This window comes from Pinus tabuliformis, chromosome Q, assembly GCF_031772625.1.
Source record: "Pinus tabuliformis cultivar Carrire ecotype Pingquan chromosome Q, CPIR1, whole genome shotgun sequence".
Classification (NCBI taxonomy): Eukaryota; Viridiplantae; Streptophyta; class Pinopsida; order Pinales; family Pinaceae; genus Pinus; species Pinus tabuliformis.
Genome location: NC_142296.1, coordinates 1,021,902,050 through 1,021,924,940, shown reverse-complemented (window position 1 = coordinate 1,021,924,940; position 22,891 = coordinate 1,021,902,050). Strand labels below are relative to the sequence as shown.

The window sequence follows — 22,891 nt, the reverse complement described above, 5'->3', positions numbered from 1 at the left end:
TTCATCATTCTTTTCCTTTTTTACTTCTACAAAAACATTATTTTCCCTTCACATCATCTTGGAGGTTCATTATATAGCTTTAGTAATTCTAATTCCTAAGGACTCCCCCTTTGAGTTGAAAAAGTGTCAACCCAAAGTGTGAGAATAGGTTTTGCTTAGGTGATAGTGGTCATTGTCCTAGTAGTTCCCTCTGGAGTTACACCTTATGGATTATGGCTTTTATTATTAAGTGCAAGTTGGAAAGATAACACCTCTAAATCCATGTTCGACATGGTACCTTTCTTACCGCTTGAACTCTTGGAAATGTCATGTACTTTGAGAGTTTTCATGCTTAAATTCAATTCACTTTCACAAAGCATCTCATTTTAGATGCTTCCTTTATCTTCATGCTACTACTATCAAGCATGTGTTCTCTATCTTCTCTAGACATTTTACCACGTTTTACCATTACCTTTCTTATAATATCATTAAGGCAAATTTCAAGAGAGTAATTTTGCATGACTCCTGCAAATGTTCAGGTCATTTTACCATTACCCCTTTTTGGAGGCTTTGAAAGCTATGTTCTAGTATTTTTACCATTACCCCTTTTTGCAGGCTTTGAAAGCTACAGTTGACATCTACAATGAATTCTTGACCTTTCACACACAACCCATGAAAATGGAAAACTATAATTGCTAAGATACAATACTCTATAAGTGCACACACATCACCACATCAACAACAACAACAACAAAAATATGTTAAATTTAGAATGGCATATGCACTTGGTACTGTTAACAAACATTACTCTTCAAGTGCACAAACAAATCAATGCAACAAAAAAAGTATTATAATATCATTAAGGCAAATTTCAAGAGAGTAATTTTGCATGACTCCTGCAAATGTTCAGGTCATTTTACCATTACCCTTTTTTGGAGGCTTTGAAAGCTATGTTCTAGTCTTTTTACCATTACCCCTTTTTGCAGGCTTTGAAAGCTACAGTTGGCCTCTACAATCAATTCTTGACCTTTCATACACAACCCATGAAAATGGAAAACTATAATTGCTAAGATACAATACTCTATAGGTGCACACACATCACCACAACAACAAAAATATGTTAAATTTAGAATGGCATATGCACTTGGTACTGTTATAAAAAAGACAAATTTCAGAACAGTCTTCCGTGACACCTATACATTGTGTGTAGAGTAAAGTGGATTCTTCCATTCTTTGGGCAAACATCCATAAATTGTATTTGTGCTCCATGTTAAGACAAATAATATTGCACGCAAGGAAGATGAAAAATTGATTACAGGATAAATAGTTCTTTAATAAGTTGGAACGTGTTTGGAATTCTGGGGGATTTTATTGTTGCTATAGTAGCAAATCTAAAATTTGGAACACTTTCTTTAGCTTGCTAGAAACACTGAAATGACATATAGCATCAATGACTTTAATATTCAAAAGCATATCATGAAAGAGACATAATATGGATTTGGTCCCCTTTTTATGTACTTTGCAGGTAATGCAGATCAATTTCCAAAAACAGGAAAGACACAAGTATCTAAACAGCTTCCAGTATAAACCAATTATGATTAGTTTTCGGTGTCAATGTTTAGAACAACAACATATTTGTGGAGCCTGAGGCATTGGACCTGAATAACATGCTCGCTGCTGTAGAACATTCTGGGGATGTTATCCTCTAGGATAGCAGTTGAAGCTGTGAATATAAAAAATGTATCAGAAAGGATTATGGATATATATCTTTCTCATGCTTGTAGGCCTAGCGTTCATGCATCCAATGCTTATGCAAGAAGACACCATTCAAGAACTCATGTAGTAGGCAAGAGAATTGAAATCAGTGAAACTCGTAGTTCATGTGTTGATATTGAAACTACTTAAAATCCTTTCAACTTAAACCCCGCACTCTAGGGAGGAAAAGTTGGAAGAAAAATCTCTTCTTGTTTATCCATTTACAAATGTTGTATGTCATATGTGTTTGCGTTGCCAGGAATTAAAATCTTATGGACTAATATATCAAGACTCCTGCAACTGCAACCATAGCCCAATGGTTTTGATTTGGAGACTTTTAGGTTTCAAAAGCATATACACCATATTTGTTAGGTGCCCAAGCTCTAGCCCCAATTGTGTCCTGGAAAAACAGACAAATAGGCCTCTGAACAAAATAGGCAGCAGGCTGCAGGTAATGTTCAAAAAAATTTAAGCAGCTAGTACAGACCTCCCAAGCCATGGTCAGAACATATCGGTGCCTAATAAACACAGAATTACATCAACTCGACATCAAAAAAAAGTTCTAGCATGGCTGCAGGCATATACACTAGCAATCAAGGCACCATGGGTATTATTTTGTTGGTCCTAGTGACACACAGAATCCTCCAAATCAGCTCCACACACTACTTATTGCACAAGTGAAAACATACCCTCACCGATACAGAGCATTACATGCAAAATGTTTCCTCAAATAGCTCTTTATTTCAAGGTACTCAGTTAAATTGCCACTACATGTGTGAGAGTGCTCCTCCTTGAATTTCGCTTTCTGCAAAGTGTTCTCTATTTTGCTATCTTATTGAAAGTTCAGCAGTTTCTGCACAAAATTTCTCTGCAAGTTTTTGCTGATAAGTAACCTTTCATTTAAGAAGGTAATGTCTACACCAAATAGCTTCAAACCTAAATAGGATAGAAGGTACAAATTTTGACATGAAATACTGAGTCTGTCCTTTACATGCCTGCAAGGCAAATAGTACCAAGGTTTTCCTAGTAACATCCTACATACATTAAGGGCATTTGGAATTTTTGCATCCAAAGCCTTTGAAATATCTGCTCCATGTGTTCCATTTCAAGTAGCTTAATGCTAGTATATTGCATCAAGAGGTGCATTCTACAGTCCAGTATGATGGAAAAGTGATCTGAAAATGCTACTGTGAAGTAGGGGGGAGATTAGCACTAAGGATTGTGTAATACTGATGTCATCAGACATCATATGTAGACTAATAATAATTTAAAAAGAAAATATTAACAAAAATGAATGTCTACCTCAAATTAATATTATACTCTATACACACTTACACACACCCAGTGGAGAGCTATCAACTGCAGACCTACCTAGTGCCAAAAGGATCACATTATTTAAAGTGCAAATCTTTCTTAAGGTGCAAAGATGACAAGTCAGCACTCAGAGAGATTTGATCCTCTCCTTGCTTGATAGATCAGAGTTAAGATGGCTTTAGACTGATAATAAAAAATAAGCAAAACTAATTTCTTGCACATCAAATTGAAATAACTTAAAAGTTTATAATAAAATATTAGAACTTATGTCCAGCATATGGCCTTCAGATCCTAAAACTTGACCAATGAAAATCCTCTTTCTGGTATTGTTATAAAATTAATTAAGCAAACCATACTAATGCACACAGAAGTTCATGCAATTAAAGAAGCAAAACATGATCTTATATAATATATAATCAACTACAGATGAAACAGATACAGCTCCAAATAACAGTATCAAACATGTTGAGATAGTTCCCAAGAAAACAGCCCAAAAATGGCTCATAAACTCATGAAAATAAGTGGGACTGCATTTCATGAAGTTATAGACATGGTACTCTGAAAGATCACAAGAAGTTTGGTACATCTCCACTACAAAGGTGTAGAATGAATTGAGAAAGATGCCAAGAAATGGGAAAATAATTATCAAGCTGTGCACGAGAATTTGTAGAGAACCAACGGCCATATCTACAAAAAAATATATCTTGCACAAACGTGATAATGTCATTTTGCACAAATATCCAACATTGATAATGCACTCCACCGTGCTCTTGAATCCTTGCTTCCAATAATATCAACAAAGAATAAAATTTTCTTAAATTCTTAAATATGCTATCTATGGCACTAATTTGGACGAAGTGAAAAGAAAAAACATAGAGTGTGATACACAGAGAGTGTTAAAAAAAACACAAATGAGAGGGATAAAGGATTTTCACTCTGTGTACATGTCCAAAGGAAAAAAGAGGAAACAATGTGAGCAGCAAATAAAGATGAACCCAGCTCTCAAAAATTGAAAGGGCCATACAGAGCAAGGGCAAAGGGGACTTCAGGAGGTTATACAACCCAACAAAAGAAAAGGATGGCTATACAAATTTTTGGGATAGATTTCAGCAGCAACAGGAGGGTTTTTGAAACAGGTTTTGGCAGGGCCATACATGTTGTACAGTGCATCATAACAGCCAAGTTTTGCTGTAATATTTTCTTGTTTTTTCAGTGGGCTCTTTTCCCAGTTGGGAGCTTTCGTAAGCTTGTAGTGATTTTGATGAAAAGCTGATATTTAAAGAGCAGGAATTTCTGTGTATTTTGGATATTAGTTTCTTGTAGCTTTCGTTTTTTTTCAGTTAAATTTGCAGCAAGCGTATTTTATTCTAAGAGATAAAATATTCAATCTAAATTAATTTTTTAGAAAGCAAATCATAAGGAATTAATTTACCTAGCTTGCTGGAATAGAGATTTTAACATGGAATCAAAGTCTGATCTCTGAGAGAAGTCGATTTCCAAGTAGTTACAACAGCAGATCTGAAAGTTACAACCGCAGATCTAGGCATATGGCAAGCAGATATTGTAGATCTAAGTGACCAGCATACAGATCTAGTGCAGATCTGGGTATACAGCAAGCAGATCTTGCAAAATCTAAGTGTCCAACACACAGATTTAACACAGATTCAAGTTTACAGCAGGCAGATCTTGCATATCTGAATCACCAACAGGCAGATCTTGCAAATCTGAATGACCAGCTGACAGATCTAGTGCAAATCTGGATATACAAGAGTCTAAGAGGATACATAAAATCACTATTCAAACTCCTATCCATCCCCAATCTCCAAGAGATCCAATGTGCAAAAGAAAGAGCACCAAATTCAACTTCCAATTACCCTAGTTGCAACTCAATAATATTGAATCTAACATTGGGGTGACAACTATGAAAGGGGGGTTGTTTACAACCCCATGTGAAAATGTGAATTAACATAGACTTAGGGACTTGGTGAATCCACTAACAATCAAGCTTAGGTCTTGGAATTGTATCAAGCACTGAATATCCTCAAATAGGTAGTGATATAAATGCACATACTCACTGATGATTCTTCAGTTATCATTCAACAAGTGTGGAGCTCTATCTCCTTACAAAACTCAAGCCTCTCCATATTGATCTTCAAATTCAAGGAACCACGAAGAATTCTGACTCTATAAAGTCCTTCTAAGTGCTTAGATCCTTAAACACTTTGGCAAACTCCATGGCAAATAAAGGCGCATTATTGCAGCAGGGAATTTTAAGCCAACCTAGGGGGCTCCTTACCTTGCCTAGCTCCCAATTGGACTGCTAGGACAAGTGACATGGCACTTTAATTCAGATGAGCCAAACTTTAACAGTATCCCCTCCCCCTATACACTTCATTCACCCCTCCAAGTTTGGGAGAGTGAATTAAGATCGATGAGATGGATTTACATTACAAAGGTGGGATTTTTACGGTTCTTCATGGCCATTGCTTCTCAACCAGCTTGGTACCATATGCTTCGCCCCAGGTTTTATCAAATCTCAACGTATTATGCCCTCTTCTATAGTGAGTAGTGGCTTGAACTATCACTATTTCAGCAAGTGGCTTCCAATTGATTATTTCCCTAGCTCTAATTCTATAACATCCACCATCAAGGTCATCATCACATTAATTGTTGTGCACCATGTGGGATTTTTGATCCTCGTCAGGCTCAACAAATGAATTCACATGAAACTGAGGACCTATCAGTAGCAATTTCTCATCTCAATAACAGATGAGTCTTCTCAACTTGAAGCTTAGCTATTCAGGAATGCAAAACTAGAAGCATGTGTTGCCATAAAAAGCAAGCAAAGTGAGATGCTCACTGTAAATCTGTTATATCAGTTGATTTTGAGCCTAGCAAGTAGCTCCCATTCAGTGCCCTCCTTCCCAAAGTCTCTATTGGCTCTCAAAAGTCTCTACTAGGTCTCTATTTAATGGCTTCCCTCCCGAAAGTCCCTAGTCAGTCTATCAAAGAAGCTGCTAATGAGGATGACATAGTATAGCAAAAACTAAGGGGAGTTGGAATTTTAGAGTGTGGTTCTAGAATCTAATGCAAATTCCAAGCCAGAAGTTCACAATGCGACGGCTTTTCATTAAACATGATTTTGTGTTCTGCATAATAGCACTATTACTATGTGAATTCATTAGGCTTTATAGTTGCAAGTTTTAAGTTTTGTTAAAAAAAAACTTGTAAGAATACCTCAATTGCTAGTTTCAGGTTTTCTTTAAAAAAAAAGAAAAAATAACATAAAAAACTTGTAATAACACTTCAATTGGCAGGTGGACTCCTACATAGTTTTGGGGCTTTTTTAATCTCTGGTATCAAACTCTATCTATTTGAATTGTAGATATCACATTGTATGGTGCAACCACAGCTTTCTTTAACTGCAATTAATATTCATTTTCAAAAAGAGAAGATTGATTCTATCCTAGGAAAAGGTGTTGATTTAGAGCCTTCTCTTTTCCTGCAAAGCCTTTAACAAATATCGTCAAGAAGGTGAAAGCATCTCTATATAGAAGCGTATTAGCAGAAGAAGAGAGATATCGAGAATTGGTGAATATTCTATTAGTGTCTTTCTCCTTGACCTCTTGATCTTCTTTCTCTATAACTCTAGTTGAGGTAATGTCGAGTGGGGTTTCAAGTAGCTTAAGTCTTCATCCCCCTATTTGCCTCCCATGATGCCTTAGGAGCAGCAAAAGAGTTGTAGAATGGCTCGCGACTACTGTTATTGCTAATATCTTGAGGAAATGAGAGGATTGAGGCACAGCCTAGTCCAATGCAAAATGGAAATTGAAGAAGTTATGGGCATGTGGCCATTAGCTCAACACTGGAAAGGGGAAAGTGAAAGCATGTTGAGAAGAAAAGCTTCGCAAACAAGTTGTGAAAGGGGCAAACGTGCACTAGATATAGGCAAGCACCTCCTCACTATTAGGGAGGAGGAAAGAGAATCTTGAGCGACCATAATCATCCTAAGTTGTACAAAGCTCAAATACTCAATTGATTATAAAACATAATTTTCTAACCTCATGCCAATGCAAAATGGAAATTGAAGAAGTTATGGGCATGCCCAATAGCTCAACACTGGAATGGGAAAAGTGTAAGCACGTTGAGAAGAAAAGCTTTGCAAACAAGTTGTCAAGGGGGCAAACATGCACCAGAGATAGGCAAGCACCTCACTATTATGGAGGAGGAGAGAGAATCTTGAGCAACCATAATCATCCTAAGTGGTACAAAGCTAAAATACTAAATTGTTTACGCACATCTCTGCCATGTCAATCTCCCCCCTGCCCCCAACTCCGACGAAGACTTCGGAAACTCCTTTAATCTGTATCTCTCTCAAGACTATTATCTCTTTCATGGGCACAATTGGCAAACTTGTGACCAAGAAGGAACCTAATATGAGCAACCATGATGGCCCTTGATGTTTACATTTTTTGTTTATATTTTGCTGCATACGTCCTTTGTTAAATCATTTTATTAGAATATATGGCTGGCCATTATTGAAACTGGGCAGTTTGGTTAGACTATAAGCATGTGTCAAATAATGTTCCTTCGGCTCTGGAGACAAGAAAACTGACACTAATTACAAAAATGTCTCAATCTCTCTCTCTATATAGTATATATAAGTAAAGTTAAACATCAATAGATTCTTAAATTTGCAGCTTGGTTCTTTTTTTCTATCTAATTGCTTTCAGTATCTAATAGATCCACAGTTTAGATAGATCATTACTTGTGATAGAGTTTATACAACCACAAGGGAAAAAAATCAAATCCGAGTTTAATGGTGGGTGTTGATATCCAAGTAGAGGCTCATTTGCAGCAACATCAAACGTTATTATACCTTCACCAGCAATGCCTTCGAAAAACAATTAAACTATTACAGAAACAAATAAGGAGATGCACCTAACGGCATATAAAATCCAGATTTTAAAAATATACAAACTTATATATGGTTCCAAGGATAAATATTCATAATCTTGGTATTACAGTTCAAACGTGTGTCACTGTTTCCCATAAACTGCAACTTAAGACACAGACAGTCTAACACAGTGGACCACGAATACAACCTTATAGATATATTGTATGCAAATGACATAATAATAGACTATTACACATCACAGTTTAAATCCCAACAAATCGTACCTCTAAACCATCAATACATGCGTCTTCGTCCGTCTGTTTTTAAATCCCCTAATTCTTATTCAAATATTCCTCTGCCTTCTTCAAGTACTTGAGATATTTGTTCTCCTCCTCGTCCTGTTGCGCATTTGATGTCGAATCTGATGATTGAGGCCTCGCGTAATTACCATACTCTTGCGCATGTGGTCTCGAATGTGAAGCTGGAGGCCTCTCATAATAATCATCCTCTTGTGCATACGGTTTCGAATGTGAAGATGGAGGCCTCTCATAATAATCATCCTCTTGCGCATGCGGTTTCGAATAAGAAGATGGAGGCTTCGCGTAATTACCATACTCTTGCGCATGTGGTCTCGAGTGTGAAGCTGGAGGCCTCGCGTAATTACCATACTCTTGCGCATGTGGTCTCGAATGTGAAGATGGAGGCCTCTCATAATAATCATCCTCTTGCGCATGCGGTTTCGAGTGTGAAGATGGAGGCCTCTCATAATAATCATCCTCTTGCGCATGCGGTTTCGAGTGAGAATATGGAGGCCTCTCATAATAATCATCCTCTTGCACATGCGGTTTCGAGTGTGAAGATGGAGGCCTCTCATAATAATCATCCTCTTGCACATGCGGTTTCGAATGTGAAGATGGAGGCCTCTCATAATAATCATCCTCTTGCGCATGCCCTGTCGAATGTGCAGATGGAGGCCTTGGGTAATTATCATGGCCAGCAACATTCCCGCTTCCTTCCTTCTGCCCGAATTTCCGCAAATAACCTTCAGCCATGTCCACGTATTTACCATAACCTTTGCCCTCCATCTTACCATAATGTCTCGCCGCTCCCAAGACGTCCGCTGCGGCCGCCGCAAGCTTCGCATTATCGATCTTTTCTCCCTCTCCCCCGCCCTCTGCTTCAGTTTTGTGCAACCTCGCAAGAGCGGCGTCCAAAAGAACTTTGGCGCTCCCTGCAGCTTGTCCACCCGAGGGTTTCATCTTCTCTCCGGAACCGGATGAGGAATGGTGTTTCGTTGGTGGCGAAGAGGCGGCTTCGTCTTCGCTCCCTTGCGATTTAAAGTAGGAGGAAGCGGCCGTCTGAATCAAGTCTGAAACCCCGCGATCTGATGATCCTCCCTGGGATTTCTTTGTGTGGCTGAAAAAAGAATCCATTGGTCGGTTCAGGATTCGATCTCGTACAGATGCTAGATCAAGATCTGATTTCTTATGAGCAGAAAGAAAAGAAACAGAATGAGAACAAAGATCTTGTGGCGTGAATGAATGGGGGTTTGGAGCAGGGGTTTGAATCTAAACGCCTGGTGTTGATGAATGAAGACCATGTGCAGGGGTTGAATATATATAGCCCCCAATATGCCCGCGTAGTGAACGCTTCCAAGGAAACTTTACCGACGATGCGCGACACGCGACCATGTGCAGGGGTTGAATATAGATAGCCCCCAATATGCCCGCGTAGTGAACGCTTCCAAAGGAAACTTTACTGACGATGCGCGACACGCTCTACATGTGCATAGCCCACTGAATAATGCAGCTGTCGGTGGAACGTGTAGTCAGTATTTATTCCCTCATCTGCCCTACAGAGATATTCTTTTTATTATAAATCTCCTTTTAAAAGTTTTCTATTCTTTCATATCATCTGCTTTTGTTAAAGTTTTCCATAACACCACATCTTTTATTCGTGTTTGCAACGTTATCCACCGAGGATATTACTTGGTATTATCCCATAAATTTGGGGACATATACGAATGTAAAACAAAATATTTATAAAAGTTCATACAAATTATTTATTTTTTTTGTTTGGTACAACCAGTATCAAAATATTTATTTTATAATATTTTTTAGATTACTAAAATTATTTTAGTTTTATCTTAATCTCCGATTTATTTAGCGCTAAGAGGGATTAAATCGCTGGAAGTGCAAACTTCTTTTTTGAGTGTAAAACTTGAGGAAAGGTTTACACCTCAAGAGATTTGATCCCTCTCGGTGCTTGATAGATCCCACTTAAGAAGAAAGAAAAAAAGAAATTATTTTAACGTCCATGAAACTAAAGATAGCCTATGGGATAGATTGCTTCTTCATCTGGTTGATGTATTCGGTCATTTTCTGTGAAGCTTCAAAGTAAATGCTCCTAGCTTCTCGACAAACCCCTCGCTAAATAGATTATCCCAAGAGCTGGCTACCAGCTTATCTGCATAACTTTCCCTGTTGTCTTTGAAAGCCTCGCATTCTAAAATAAAATGTTTTTTTGTTTCCACTTTTCCGGAATAACAACAAATGCATATTCTTTCCTCCCACACTTCCTTTGGCCTTTTCCAGTGCCCTGTTTCACAACGATGTTGATGAGAATTAGTCCTTAACTGAGCAATAAGAATTTTGGCTCTCCAAGAGATATTGGCCTTTATGTATGTTTTTGGTTGATGACTATGAGTGGAACTTTTCCATAACAAAAGCTTTTATCTCTTTGTTGTTTATGGAACACGAGTTCAAGCAAATACCCCATTTACTAAACCATCTGTTATTTTGTTGCATTCAAGTTTTTTTGCTCTTGCACAATCTATCATTAAAGACAACCTTAGGCCATCTAGCCTCTTCCATTTGCTCATTTTTTTTAAGTACCTTATGACTCGCACCATAGCAATTGCTTCAATAGGAGCAATCCATGTTTCACTTAACAAGATATCATAAGGAACTGCACTTTTAATCTTAAATTTGTTTGTAATCAAACGCTTCTGAATTTTCTCAATTTGTCTCCACTGCATGTCGGATGTGCTACTATTCCATAGTTTACAACCATAGAGAATCATCGGAATCACTAGAAGCCCAAAAAGAGTTTGAGTGGTTTTCTAGTCCCATAACTTTGCCTCTCTACACCTATTTTGAAAAGCATAAAATGCTTTCCAACCCCCCAAAGTTCTTTTCTTTCTACAACCATTCCAGCTTAGATTTTTGTTGAAGTCAATTCTGAGGTATTTGTAATCTGCAACTTCTTCTAGAATGTTGCCTTCAAAGTAGAACTTATGTTGGTTATGTTTTCTTTTCTTAGAGAAGACCACTACTTTTGTTTTGTTGATATTGACTTGCATCCCCACACTTCTACAAAAATGCTCAAACGATATTAAGTGCTCTTGCAAACCAAGAGCTGATTTAGCAATCAGAATAAGGTCATATGCATACAAAAGAAGTCTTATAACAAACTTGCCCAAATAAATACCATCACCCCCTTGTGAATTTAACCACTCCTCAAGCTTGTCGATATATAAACCAAAAAGGGTAGGAGACAGTGGGCAACCTTGCTTGACCCCGATATCGCTTCTAAAGCTTTCAGAAATGCATGCTGAAGTTCTAATTTTGACTTTCACCTCTTCATACAGCTTATGCACAGTGGCTCTCAAATGTTTAGGATTCTGTGCCAAAGCTTATCCCTAGGAACCGAGTCAAACGCTTTTCTGAAATCAACAAAGCAACAAAAGACTTCTTCCTTTTTCTCCCAAACTTTTTCAATGATGTGCCTTAAAGTTATACAATGATCAATTATGGAATGTTTAGGTCTAAAACATGCTTGCCCTTTAGCACGCTTATCTCTTTCTTCTGCCCACTTGCTAATTTTGTTTTCTAGCATGCTTCCAAATAGCTTTGCAAACGAAGGGTTTATCATGATAGTCATATAATTGGAGGGATTATTGACGTCATCGCTCTTGAAAAAAAGTATTACCATATTAGTTGTCCAATCTGTGGGGAGCCCTTGTTGTATGATGTTGTTGAAGATTTTTGTAATGTGAGGTGCAAGAATCTTTGAGCCCCACTTTATATATTCTTCTTGGAGTTCAGCTAAGTCTTTTGCTTTTCCAACACCCAACTTCTTGATACCCATCTCTACCTCTTGTACTGTGAAGAGTTCAATATCAGTGTTGACCAAGGGGGGAGGGTCAACCTTGGGAACCTGCTCATAGAGTTGTCTTACATAGTCAAACCATTTAGAAGCTGTAATATTATTTCCAATTTGTATCTTTCTCGATTGGAGCTCCTTCCAAAGTAATTTGGGATTATTTTTCCTAAGGAAGAATAATTCTTCCCTCCTTGAAACCATGAAATTGGTCTTTTTCTTGCTTAATAATTGCTTGTAAGCTTTGAGCTTTATGTTATCCTTGTTTGACTCTTTCCACATTCTCCTTGCCTTTTTGCATTCCTCGTCAAACCAAGCATTAACCAGAAAGAAATTTGTTTCAGACTTCTTAATTTTTTCTCTTTTGCACTTTGCAAGTGCACATTGAATTAAATGTGTTAATTCATGACTATGTGGGTTGTGAATTGTAATTTTCTCCTTCTCAAAGAGCCTCTCTAACGTCATTTTGAAGGTATTACAATTTTTTGGGGTCAAAAGAATTCTGCCATGTGGGAGATTTTGTTGGACATGCTGAATTTTGGACTCTAATTGTTTCTTTCCAATCCAAGAGAAACATAAATAAATTGGCTTGTGATCTGATTTCAATTCCCACAACTAATCTCCAATCAAAACTTCCTCCATTTTCTCACACAACCCATGTGAGCAAATTACATAATCTACCACACTTGCTCCATTGTAAGTATTGCAAGTGAAATTACCAGACTTTCCCCATCTAGTCAAGCCATTACAAATGACTAAATCAAAGGCCCCACATAGAGTAAGCAATTGTTCACCAAAGATATTGCAACCCTTGTCCTCTGAAATTCTTTCCCATTGATGATTAGTTTCTTCTGTAAGCCAAACAGGGGATGTGTCTAAATTGGTTTCAGTCGTGCGCAGACACACAAAATTTGTTGAACATCTAATTATTATAATCATTTTTAATATTTTAAATATGTCTAAGATTAATTTGGTCATTTTAATTTTAAATTCGCTCAATTCCCTTGGTTTGTTGAGATGATAGAGACTATTAATGACTTGAATGATGAAAAACGATGAAATAAAAATTTTACATGCAAAGCAATAACGTAACAATGTTGAATAATAGAAAATGTGAATAATAAGAATGTAGTCAATTACAAATAGTCTTCATTATGATCAAACGACTATTTCTTCAATTGTTCTTATTGCCACATGTTAGTTTTGTCATCTTTTCATATCAATCATATGAAAAGGTTGGTTGAAATTGTAGACCATTCATATATTTAACTCAAGCTATTGTAGTAAACATCATACCTTGTCTCTCTTGCTCTCCAATATTAATAGTAACTTTCTCCAAAGTCAAAGCATTGTGATCTATGGAGTGTTAAACCCCAAGTAAGTTTCAATAGTAGTTGTTTTCTATTACCTCGTTTGAATGCAAAGTGACTAACATTGTTGAATGATGGAAATGGGAATAATAAGAATGTAGTCAGTTACAGATAGTTTATAGTTTCAAGAAGCAAACATTTCAAGTAAGTGGAGATTTTATTTAAGATGAGAATTCAAGTATTTTATTTATGGTTGAATTACTGTAACATGGAAATCAATGCATATTGTTAATAAACTTTTGTGCTTACAGTGAAATCAATGCATACTATTAATCTGATTATTTTGAAATTAATGTGCATTTAGTTACATCAAATCATTTAAATCAACATTTCCATTGAAATAAACACATCTAATGCAAGCAATCAAATAAGATTATAAATCAACATCTACATTGAAATCAATGCATCTAGTGAAAGCAATCAAGTAGGATTAGAAATCAACATCTACATTGAAATCAATGCATCTAGTGCAAGCAATCAAATAAGATTACAAATCAACATCTACATTGAAATCAATGCATCTAGTGCAAGCAATCAAATAAGATTACAAATCAACATCTACATTGAAATCAATGCATCTAGTGCAAGCAATCAAATAAGATTAGAAATCAACAACTCCACTAATATCAATGCATCAATTGTAATCAATCAAATAGGATTATGAATCAACATCTACTTAAGATCAATGCATCTATTTCAGTGAAATACCAAAACATTAATGGGTATATAAATCCAACTTCAATATTTCTTTCCATGTCTTTGTAGTAATATTGATATTTCTCACGGAAGGCAATCTTCATATATGTTCATGATTTGATACTATCTCCTCTCAACCCTGTTAGCTCTGCTACATACTTTGATGATTCAAGGACCAAATACCAGCTTGGTCGTGTGTTTATGCTAAAAGGGAGTTCGCAGCAGTCTGTTTTATTCTTCCCCTTCATTTTCTTTACACTCTCTTAACTCTCGTTGTCTTTGTTTTCCTCCAAAATCCTTTATAAACACATATTCCCTCAGGTCCCCGGGCGCAAAGTTTAAACCCATATAACCCGCACTCACACTTCTATACGCTTCCATAAAACCTCCACTCTAACCCGTCGTTGTCTATTGATCACAACCGTTGATCGCTCCACCCGGATCCAATGGTTCCTTACCGCATAACTTGCTCGTTTGTTCCCCGCCGTCCAATCATCTCCACCGCGATCGGACGACATTCGCTCCCCACACTCCCGCAAGATGCCCGCGCGTTAACTCGCGATCACAGCGGTTTTCCTCCTGTCACATCCGCCACGCGTCGCCCGATGACTCGTATCGCGAGCCCGCGTACGTTTATTGCTTCCCTCCCAAAAACGATGCGATAAATACCGCTTACCGCCCATCCACCCATCCCCACCGGTTAACCCTCGTGTATCTCCTCAACCCGATAGCCATCGGATCTGTCTGCCTGAGATCCGACGGCTCACGATTGTCTGTTCCCGCTTCTGCCCGATGCCTCCCGCCGAGAGATCTCCGCCATCCATTCATGTGATCCAATGATCCACGTTTCCCCGCCTTCGTATCTCCTGATATCCTCCGCCGACCAATTTCCGCCATTGATCTGCGCGATCCAACGGCCGATCTTCCCCCTCAATTCGTCCACACTGTCCTCGACCATAGTCATTCCATACTCCCAAAGTATGAAGGTGGCAAGGGTACAGTACTGTGCGTAGTTACTCCTCAACAACTGCATTCAAGAGCAGTATGACTGAGAATGAGAAGGATGTGCCTCAAGCAGATCACAGCATTTACCAGTTATGGAACTTCTTCCATATTACACTCCACCTGCTCCAGAAGGATAACAGAGTATATGAAAATATCAATTGTGTTCATTAAAGCAAGCAGATTGTAGCAGAGACTCTTTTAGAGAATTAAGGTGGTTGGTGGTCAATTATGACCCCTCCACTCATAGAACAACAGCATATCTTTGTAATCAAACTCTATATATACCCAGAACACAGATGTAATCAGGGTTGATGGTTGTTGTTTTGATGTAAGGTTCAACTTCTGGAGACTGTAACTACTTTGATACTTGCAGCGTCTGGTCTTCATTTTCAGCTAATACAAGCTTCTTTTGCTGTTAATTGCTCACTTTCCATTTCTACTATGTTCTAGGTTGTGCCTGTTATGCATTTGTTCATGTGCTCTTGATATTTAGCATTAGAGGGGTTGTCATCCCACCTTTGTGTTGAAATCTAGTATGTATCATTGAATGTGTTATGCAGGTTTCTGTTTACTTAATGCCAGAGAGCTGTCATCCTGTCTGTGCATTAGGAAATAGATTTGCAGACCTCTTTACTGGTTGCAGCCAGCCATCACATGGTCTTATGCATCTGCTGGTGTGGTCAGTATTCTCCATGTTCACCTAATCCTCAAACTGTGAGTAATTGGTGGTCTAAAGCCTTGTAGTCTGGGGGTGTTCACCCATGTCTGGAGTTAAGCATAGTAGAAGTGGTTATCTGGCTTGGACAAGCATCATTCCTTCCATTCATCCATCTCCAACATTTTGTTGAGTTTGTAATGTTCCCGAGCATCTCCGAGATACAACCTAGGAGAGTTTCTTGGGGTGATAACATTAATTGGCGCCGCTGCCGGGGAGAGGAGATTGAAGCTCAGCTTCCCTGGGAGAACGACACAGTTCTAGATTTTGATGATAGACAAAGTTTGGGCACATTTCTGGTTGTAATCATCTATCTGGCGACTCCACTGGAGGAAGACCAACCTTTGGCAACTCCACATTATAGTCCTGGCTCAGTTTGTGAGACATACTCGAAGAAATCCTCAGAAATCACCAGCTGTCCCAGTGCCTGACCCTGAGAAGATTGTTAAGCCGAAGAAAACTTCATAGAAAGGAGCATCAGGATCAGGTAAGCCCAAAAAATCCCATGTATCTCTGCTATTTAAGAAATACCTTCAGAGATTCATAGAGCTCCTTGTTCATTTAGTCCCCCTTTGAAACTTAGTCCAAAGAAAGCATCCCATACAGTCCATCACATTCCTTTGTCTCTGTCATCCATTGCATCGCTTCATACCGCTCAATCTACTAGTATCATTCCACCTACCTCAGTCATGGCAGGCCAGCAAGCTCTCACAAAGATTGAAAGAATCATAGCTGCTAGGTATGGACCCCTGGTCTTGCCTGTCCCTTTGAATGCCATGCCTGCAGGAGATTATCAAAAATATATGCCTAAGTTTACTGGTACAAATGGAGTAACAGCTAAAAAGCACCTTGAATCCTTTTATAGTTATGCTAATAACTTAGATATAAGTGAAAATGATGTGTGGATGAGGGTTTTTGTCTAAAGCCTAGATGGGGAAGCTAGGAAATGGTTCAGATAATTAACCCCTAGGTCTATATCAGGCATTGAGGCCTTAGATGGTGTGTTTCTAAAGCACTGGGGGGATAAGAAAGATCTGCTCTACTATCATACTGAATTTGGGAACTTGCAGAGGGAGAATGGTGAGTTGCTGTCTGATTTCAATATTAGATTCAACCATATGTACAACAGAATACCAGCTGAAGTGAAACCTACCCCTACTTCTGCTATGCTCACTTATGCCAATGCCTTCGATTCTCAGTTCTGCCTGTTGTTAAGAGAAAGAAGATGTGCTTCTTTGGCTGATATGCAAGATGCAGCCTTTGAAGTAGAATCAAACATCATAGCTGCAGAGAGGCTCGGAGGTGATGTTGAAAGGAGAAGACAGAGGGGTGAGCTCTCATCATCCTCAAATCCTAAGATCGATAAATTGGCCAGGATGATAGAGTCATTAGCCTCTATAGTTTCTAGATTAAGAGCTGAGCAGCATTCTGAGGAAGCAGGAGCTCCTAATGCCTTTTCTCTTCCAAATCCAAATCTACATAGAGGAACACAAAAGCAGCTGCAGATTTTGTAGAGAAATAAAGATGCAAATGAATATCAAAGGGTGAAGACCCTTTTTCAGAATATAGTCATGGAAGAAGAGCAGTTTGAAGAAGAGGAGGAGGTCCATGGTTTGGAAGATAAGGGCAGTGCCCCTTTCTTAACCTAAGCTGTCTATGAGAAGTCATTATCCAGAGGCACTGCTCGTGAGTTTGTTGTACCTGCAGAACAACAAGCTTATCAGCAGGAGCAATCAGCAGCAGGTCCCACCATCCTCGAAGACCTCGAGCCTAAAGCCAGCCTATCTTCCCATGACTATGCAGATCTGCAAATTGACCAACCTGTTGTTATCCCCAGCCCAGTGCTTAAAAAGGGTGAAGTCAATTCCCCTTCATCTTATGTTTCTCTGTCTATCCAAGTGACAAGCCCTCATGATTGCCCATTAGGCACTGGAGCAAGCCATAATTCAATGCCCAAGGCTGATACTGATTATCTCAGTCTTGATATTCCGATGCCTGCCCAATCAGCCTCCACACAACTTGGAAGGGCATTGTGCCAGATCACAGAGGAAGAGGATGCACAGTTTTGGGACACTTCCTTGGATGTGGACTGTTCCAAGAAAGATGCAGGAGAAGATGAAGTCTTTGTGTCCCCCACACAAGAATACATTGGTTCACCATTCATAGTAATTGTGCAGGCCATAAGCGACTCAGACCAGTGCACAACAATCATTGTTGTTTAGCAGGTGTACAAAGGCTCCCATGAAGAACATCCAAGGATGAGAGCATACAAAGAGGGGGTGAAATATAAGCCATCTCTACCTGATAAGGTCAAATGCCCTAAACTCTTTGAGGTAGAAGATCAAATAAATCAAATTTTGCAGATCTTTGATGAACCGGCTCATAGGTCGACCGAGAGGAGGAGAAACAATTTTGATGGCCCAGTAAATGGGTAGTTTTTGAAGACTTATGTTGTTTAAGGTTTATGAGCCTTAATGATTGTAAGCTTGTTCTTCTACAGGTTTTAGCGTAGGCTTAATTAGACTCCATGCCCAATGGAATACTAGGCAATGTTTTAAAGCTTGTTTTGTATGAAGGCATTGGTCTGTAGTTCTTGAGACCTCACAGGGAGGATCTCATCCCCAGAAGGAGCCAGTGTTATCTCTGCTACATACTTTGATGATTCAAGGACCAAATACCAGCTTATTCGTGTGTTTATGCTAAAAGGGAGCTCGCAACAATCTGTTTATTCTTCCCCTTCATTTTCCTTACACTCTCTTAACTCCCGTTGTCTCTGTTTTCCTCTAAAATCCTTTATAAACCCATATTCCCTCGGGTCCCCAGGCGCAAAGTTTAAACCCATATAACCCGCGCTCACACTTCTATACGCCTCCATAAAACCTCCACCATAACCCGTCGTCGTCTGTTGATCACAACCGTTGATCGCTCCACCCAAATCCAATGGTTCCTTACCGCATAACTTGCCCGTTTGTTCCTCGCCGCGATCGGACGGCATTCGCTCCCCACACTCCCGTAAGCTGCCCACACATTAACTCGCGATCACAGTGGTTTTCCTCCTGTGACATCCGCCACGCGTCACCCAATGACTCGTATCGCGAGCCCGCGTACGTTTACCGCTTCCCTCCCAAAAGCGGTGCGATAAATACCGCTTATCACCCGTCCCCGCCGGTTAAACCTCGCATATCTCCTCCACCTAATAGTCATCGGATCTGTCCGCCCGAGATCCGACGGCTCACGATTGTCTGTTCCCACTTCCGCCTGATGCCTCTCGCCGAGAGATCTCCGCCGTCCATTCATGTGATCCAATGACCCACGTTTCCCCGCCTCCTATCTCCCGATATCCTCTACCGACCAATTCCCACCGTCGATCTATGCGATCCAATGGCCGATCTTCCCCCTCAATTCGTCCACACTGTCCTTGACCATATTCATTCCATACTCCCAAAGTACGAAGGTGGCTAGGGTACAGTACTCTGCGCAGTTACTCCTCAACAACTGCATTCACGAGCAGTATGACCGAGAACGAGAAGGACGTGCCTCGAGCAGATCACAACATTTACCAGTTATGGAACTTCTTCCATATTACACTCCACCTGCTCCAGAAGGACAACAGAGTATCTGAAAAGATCAATTTTGTTCATTAAAGCAAGCAGATTGTAGCAGAGACTCTTTCAGAGAATTAAGGTGGTTGGTGGTCAATTATGACCCCTCCACGCATAGAACAACAACATATCTTTGTAATCAAACTCTATATATACCCAGAACACAGATGTAATCAGGGTTGATGGTTGTTGTTTTGATGTAAGGTTCAACTTCTGGAGACTGTAACTACTTTGATACTTGCAGCGTCTGGTCTTCATTTTCAGCTAATAAAAGCTTCTTTTACTGTTAATTGCTCACTTTCTATTTCTACTCTGTTCTAGGTTGTGCCTGTTATGCATTTGTTCATGTGCTCTTGATATTTAGCATTAGAGGGGTTGTCATCCCACCTCTGTGTTGAAATCTAGTATGTATCATTGAATTTGTTATGCAGGTTTTTGTTTACTTAACGCCAGAGAGTTGTCATCCTGTCTGTGCATTAGGAAATAGATTTGCAGACCTCTTTACTGGTTGCAGTCGGCCATCACATGGTCTTGTGCATCTGCTAGTGTGTTCAGTATTCTCCATGTTCACCTAATCCTCAAACTGTGAGTAATTGGTGGTCTAAAGCCTTGTAGTTTGGGGGTGTTCACCCATGTCTGGAGTTAAGCATAGTAGAAGTGGTTATGTGGCTTGGACAAGCATCATTCCTTCCATTCATCCATTTCCAACATTTTGTTGAGTTTGTAATGTTCCCGAGCATCTCCGAGATACAACCTAGGAGAGTTTCTTGGGGTGACAACAAACCCCATGAACCATTTTATTACAACATCTTTTAGAGTGGCAGGGAAGAGCTTTATATCAGAGAGATTAGTGCAGCTTCAACATAGAACATCAAACTCAAAGAGAAATATGTTTGGATCTTCACTTGCTAAACCATTGAAGTTGTGTAGGGTAAAGTGTTGAATACTTGCATCTTGGTGACACCTTTAGTGTTTCAGATAGGGAACTCAAAAGTGGATGTTTCATCCTAGTTTTTAACTTCTTCTACCATCTTCGTGTGAAAATTATCACCTAGTTGTTATGTAAGTGGGTTATTTGGCTCTTGAGTTGTTATCTCAGGTAAATAGGACCCTGTTTGCTTGTTTTTTTAAGGTATTGTTACTTCCTTAAAGGAATATGTATTTTTCCTAAACTAAAGATGTTGCTTTTGTGGGAATAATTAAGCTTTCTAGTAATTTTTTGGCCAAGGAGTTAGTTGTAGGTGTTCGATAATGTGGTTGGTTGGATCCTTCTCCTCCATTTTTTTTTCCTATAATTTTAGTATCTTGGGGGTTCCTTGTAGTATTGCTAAATATGCCTTTAGTATATCTATTTATTTTAATTAGTCTTCAAAAAATATTTTAATTTCTGATTTATTCTACCTATATGCCTTAGAAGTCAAGAGAATAGAAAATCAACATAGGAGGCCTATGGTGAATGTGCATGTTCTTACCTCTCATCTTAATACTTTGTGTTATCTAACATTCTAAAGTACACTAAAACATTTCTCAACCAAACACATGCAAAATAATAAACACACCAAAAAAAGAGGCTGGAAAGTAAGCACGCCAACTATAGAAGCAATAATCACACAAGCAAAAAATTAAATTTAAGAATAAAAGCATTGCTCAAGAGTTAGAATAGCAAGGAAAGAAATTTCCAGTGTTTACAATTCCCTGTAAAGGATGCCAAAAATGAGGGGCCTTTTAATTAATATTCTAATTGCTCATAAAGAGAACTAAGAGACTATGCATTTAATTGTCTACTCAAGGCTCATATGGAATTTATGAAATTCCATGCATTGTATATGCCAAGGCAATCTATTTACCATTGTTCCAATGATAAAATTGTAATAGGGGAGGTTGACTACAAGGTAGGGGTTTTAGGACATTTTTGGCAAAGTCACTATACTAAACTATTTTGACTATGATAAATTAACTGGTCCAACTAGCATAAGAAGGCTCTCTATTATAAATGCCAATTCGAAAAAATTGGAAATGTAGGGTAGAAAACTAATCTAATATAATTAGCATTGGAAGCTTATACGTTGTGACCCCCAACTGGATGAAGACAAGAAAGGAAACCTAATCTAACCTAGTTGACATAGGAAGCATCTTTGTTGTAACCCCCACTTGGCAGACAATAAATGTAAAGGCTAACTAAATTGCAGGAAAGAAATAGCATGCACACATTACTATTGGAAATGGAAATTGCATGAAAGTAAAAGCTAATTGGTGATTCTATTTACAAGTATATTCCAACCCTCCTCTTTATGAATAAATCACAAGTTACATATAGTTAATCATTAATAGCATGCAAGTCATTGTAAACTCATAAAATATGACAATTGTGTCAATGCAATGAAATCATGATATAAATAGGAAATAAAAACATCAATTGAAATTGTTGTAATATACGCTTAACTGCATTGTTGTGGAGAGAAATAAATAATGAAATATCCAAACATGCACACAATAACTTAGCTTAAATGAAAAAAGACTAATCTAAAATATATCATAGCAATGCCTAGCTAAGGAGGGGGGTTCCTTAGGTGAGGTAGTGGGTGGAAGTTACAATACTAGCTCGAATTGAAGTCAACATTCAATCATGGAAACATGGTGTGCAGACATAGAAATTGGGTCTCCTTTGTCAATTAGAAACAAAGAATTGAAATTGCATTCACAATCATCTCCCTTTCGCTTGCATTTGGCAGGGCCTTTATGCAATTCTCCTAGTGTCCTTTCTTAGCATAGGGAGTTGAGAACAACCATGAGAATATAAGATTCTCAGGTTGTCTCACTCTTGTTAAAGATAAACAAGAATGACAACGTACAACTTAACATCCACATTAGTTGGTCATAATACTGATAAAATAGTGGAGTGGTATTGGTCAATCGGTGTGGTTGAGCTAACCCATATTAACAACCATGTCCTTTTCCAAACCATGCACCATCCACTTGGAAAGTCATCAATTACAAATGTAATATCCAGATGGTGTAACAATAACTAAAATTTGTGATGACAACTATGTGACAATGGCATAAAAGCAATAACAAGTATAGGTGTTACAACAATGTAGAGGCATGTGAAAACAATCTAAATAGGTGTTAACATGTGTTACAACGATTACGAGAAAGGTGTTAGAACAACTACGACACATGTTATAACAATTGTGACAAATGTGTTATAGTAACTAATGGGAGGTGTAGCCTCAACTGTAGCATGTTGGGAGGTGTTACAACAGTGCTTTGGCTTGTGCTACAATAACTGCAACCGATGTCACAATAATGCTATGTCAAGTTTTACAACAACACAACATTGAGAGGTGTTACAACAACTACGATAACACCTTTGATAGCCCTTCTAAGAATGTTAATG

The 22,891-nt window shown here is 38.6% G+C and overlaps 1 protein-coding gene and 1 long non-coding RNA gene across 2 annotated transcripts in view; both read right to left on the bottom strand.

Annotated features, from left to right (window-relative positions):
- Positions 1-1,477: 1,477 nt before the first annotated feature.
- On the bottom strand, positions 1,478-9,747 carry LOC149222978 (uncharacterized). Its single transcript, XM_089385698.1, has 2 exons — positions 8,230-9,747; positions 1,478-1,702 (listed from the first exon to the last, which is right to left on the bottom strand). Exon 1 carries the CDS (start codon positions 9,376-9,378, stop codon positions 8,278-8,280), a length of 1,101 nt encoding a protein of 366 aa, XP_089241824.1. The 5' UTR covers positions 9,379-9,747; the 3' UTR covers positions 1,478-1,702; positions 8,230-8,277.
- LOC149222977 (uncharacterized) overlaps positions 8,012-22,891 on the bottom strand; it is a 241,539-nt gene continuing 226,659 nt past the window's right edge. Inside the window, exon 5 of the long non-coding RNA XR_016249675.1 lies at positions 8,012-8,096. This is a non-coding gene — a long non-coding RNA (uncharacterized LOC149222977). The remainder of the gene's footprint in view (positions 8,097-22,891) is intronic.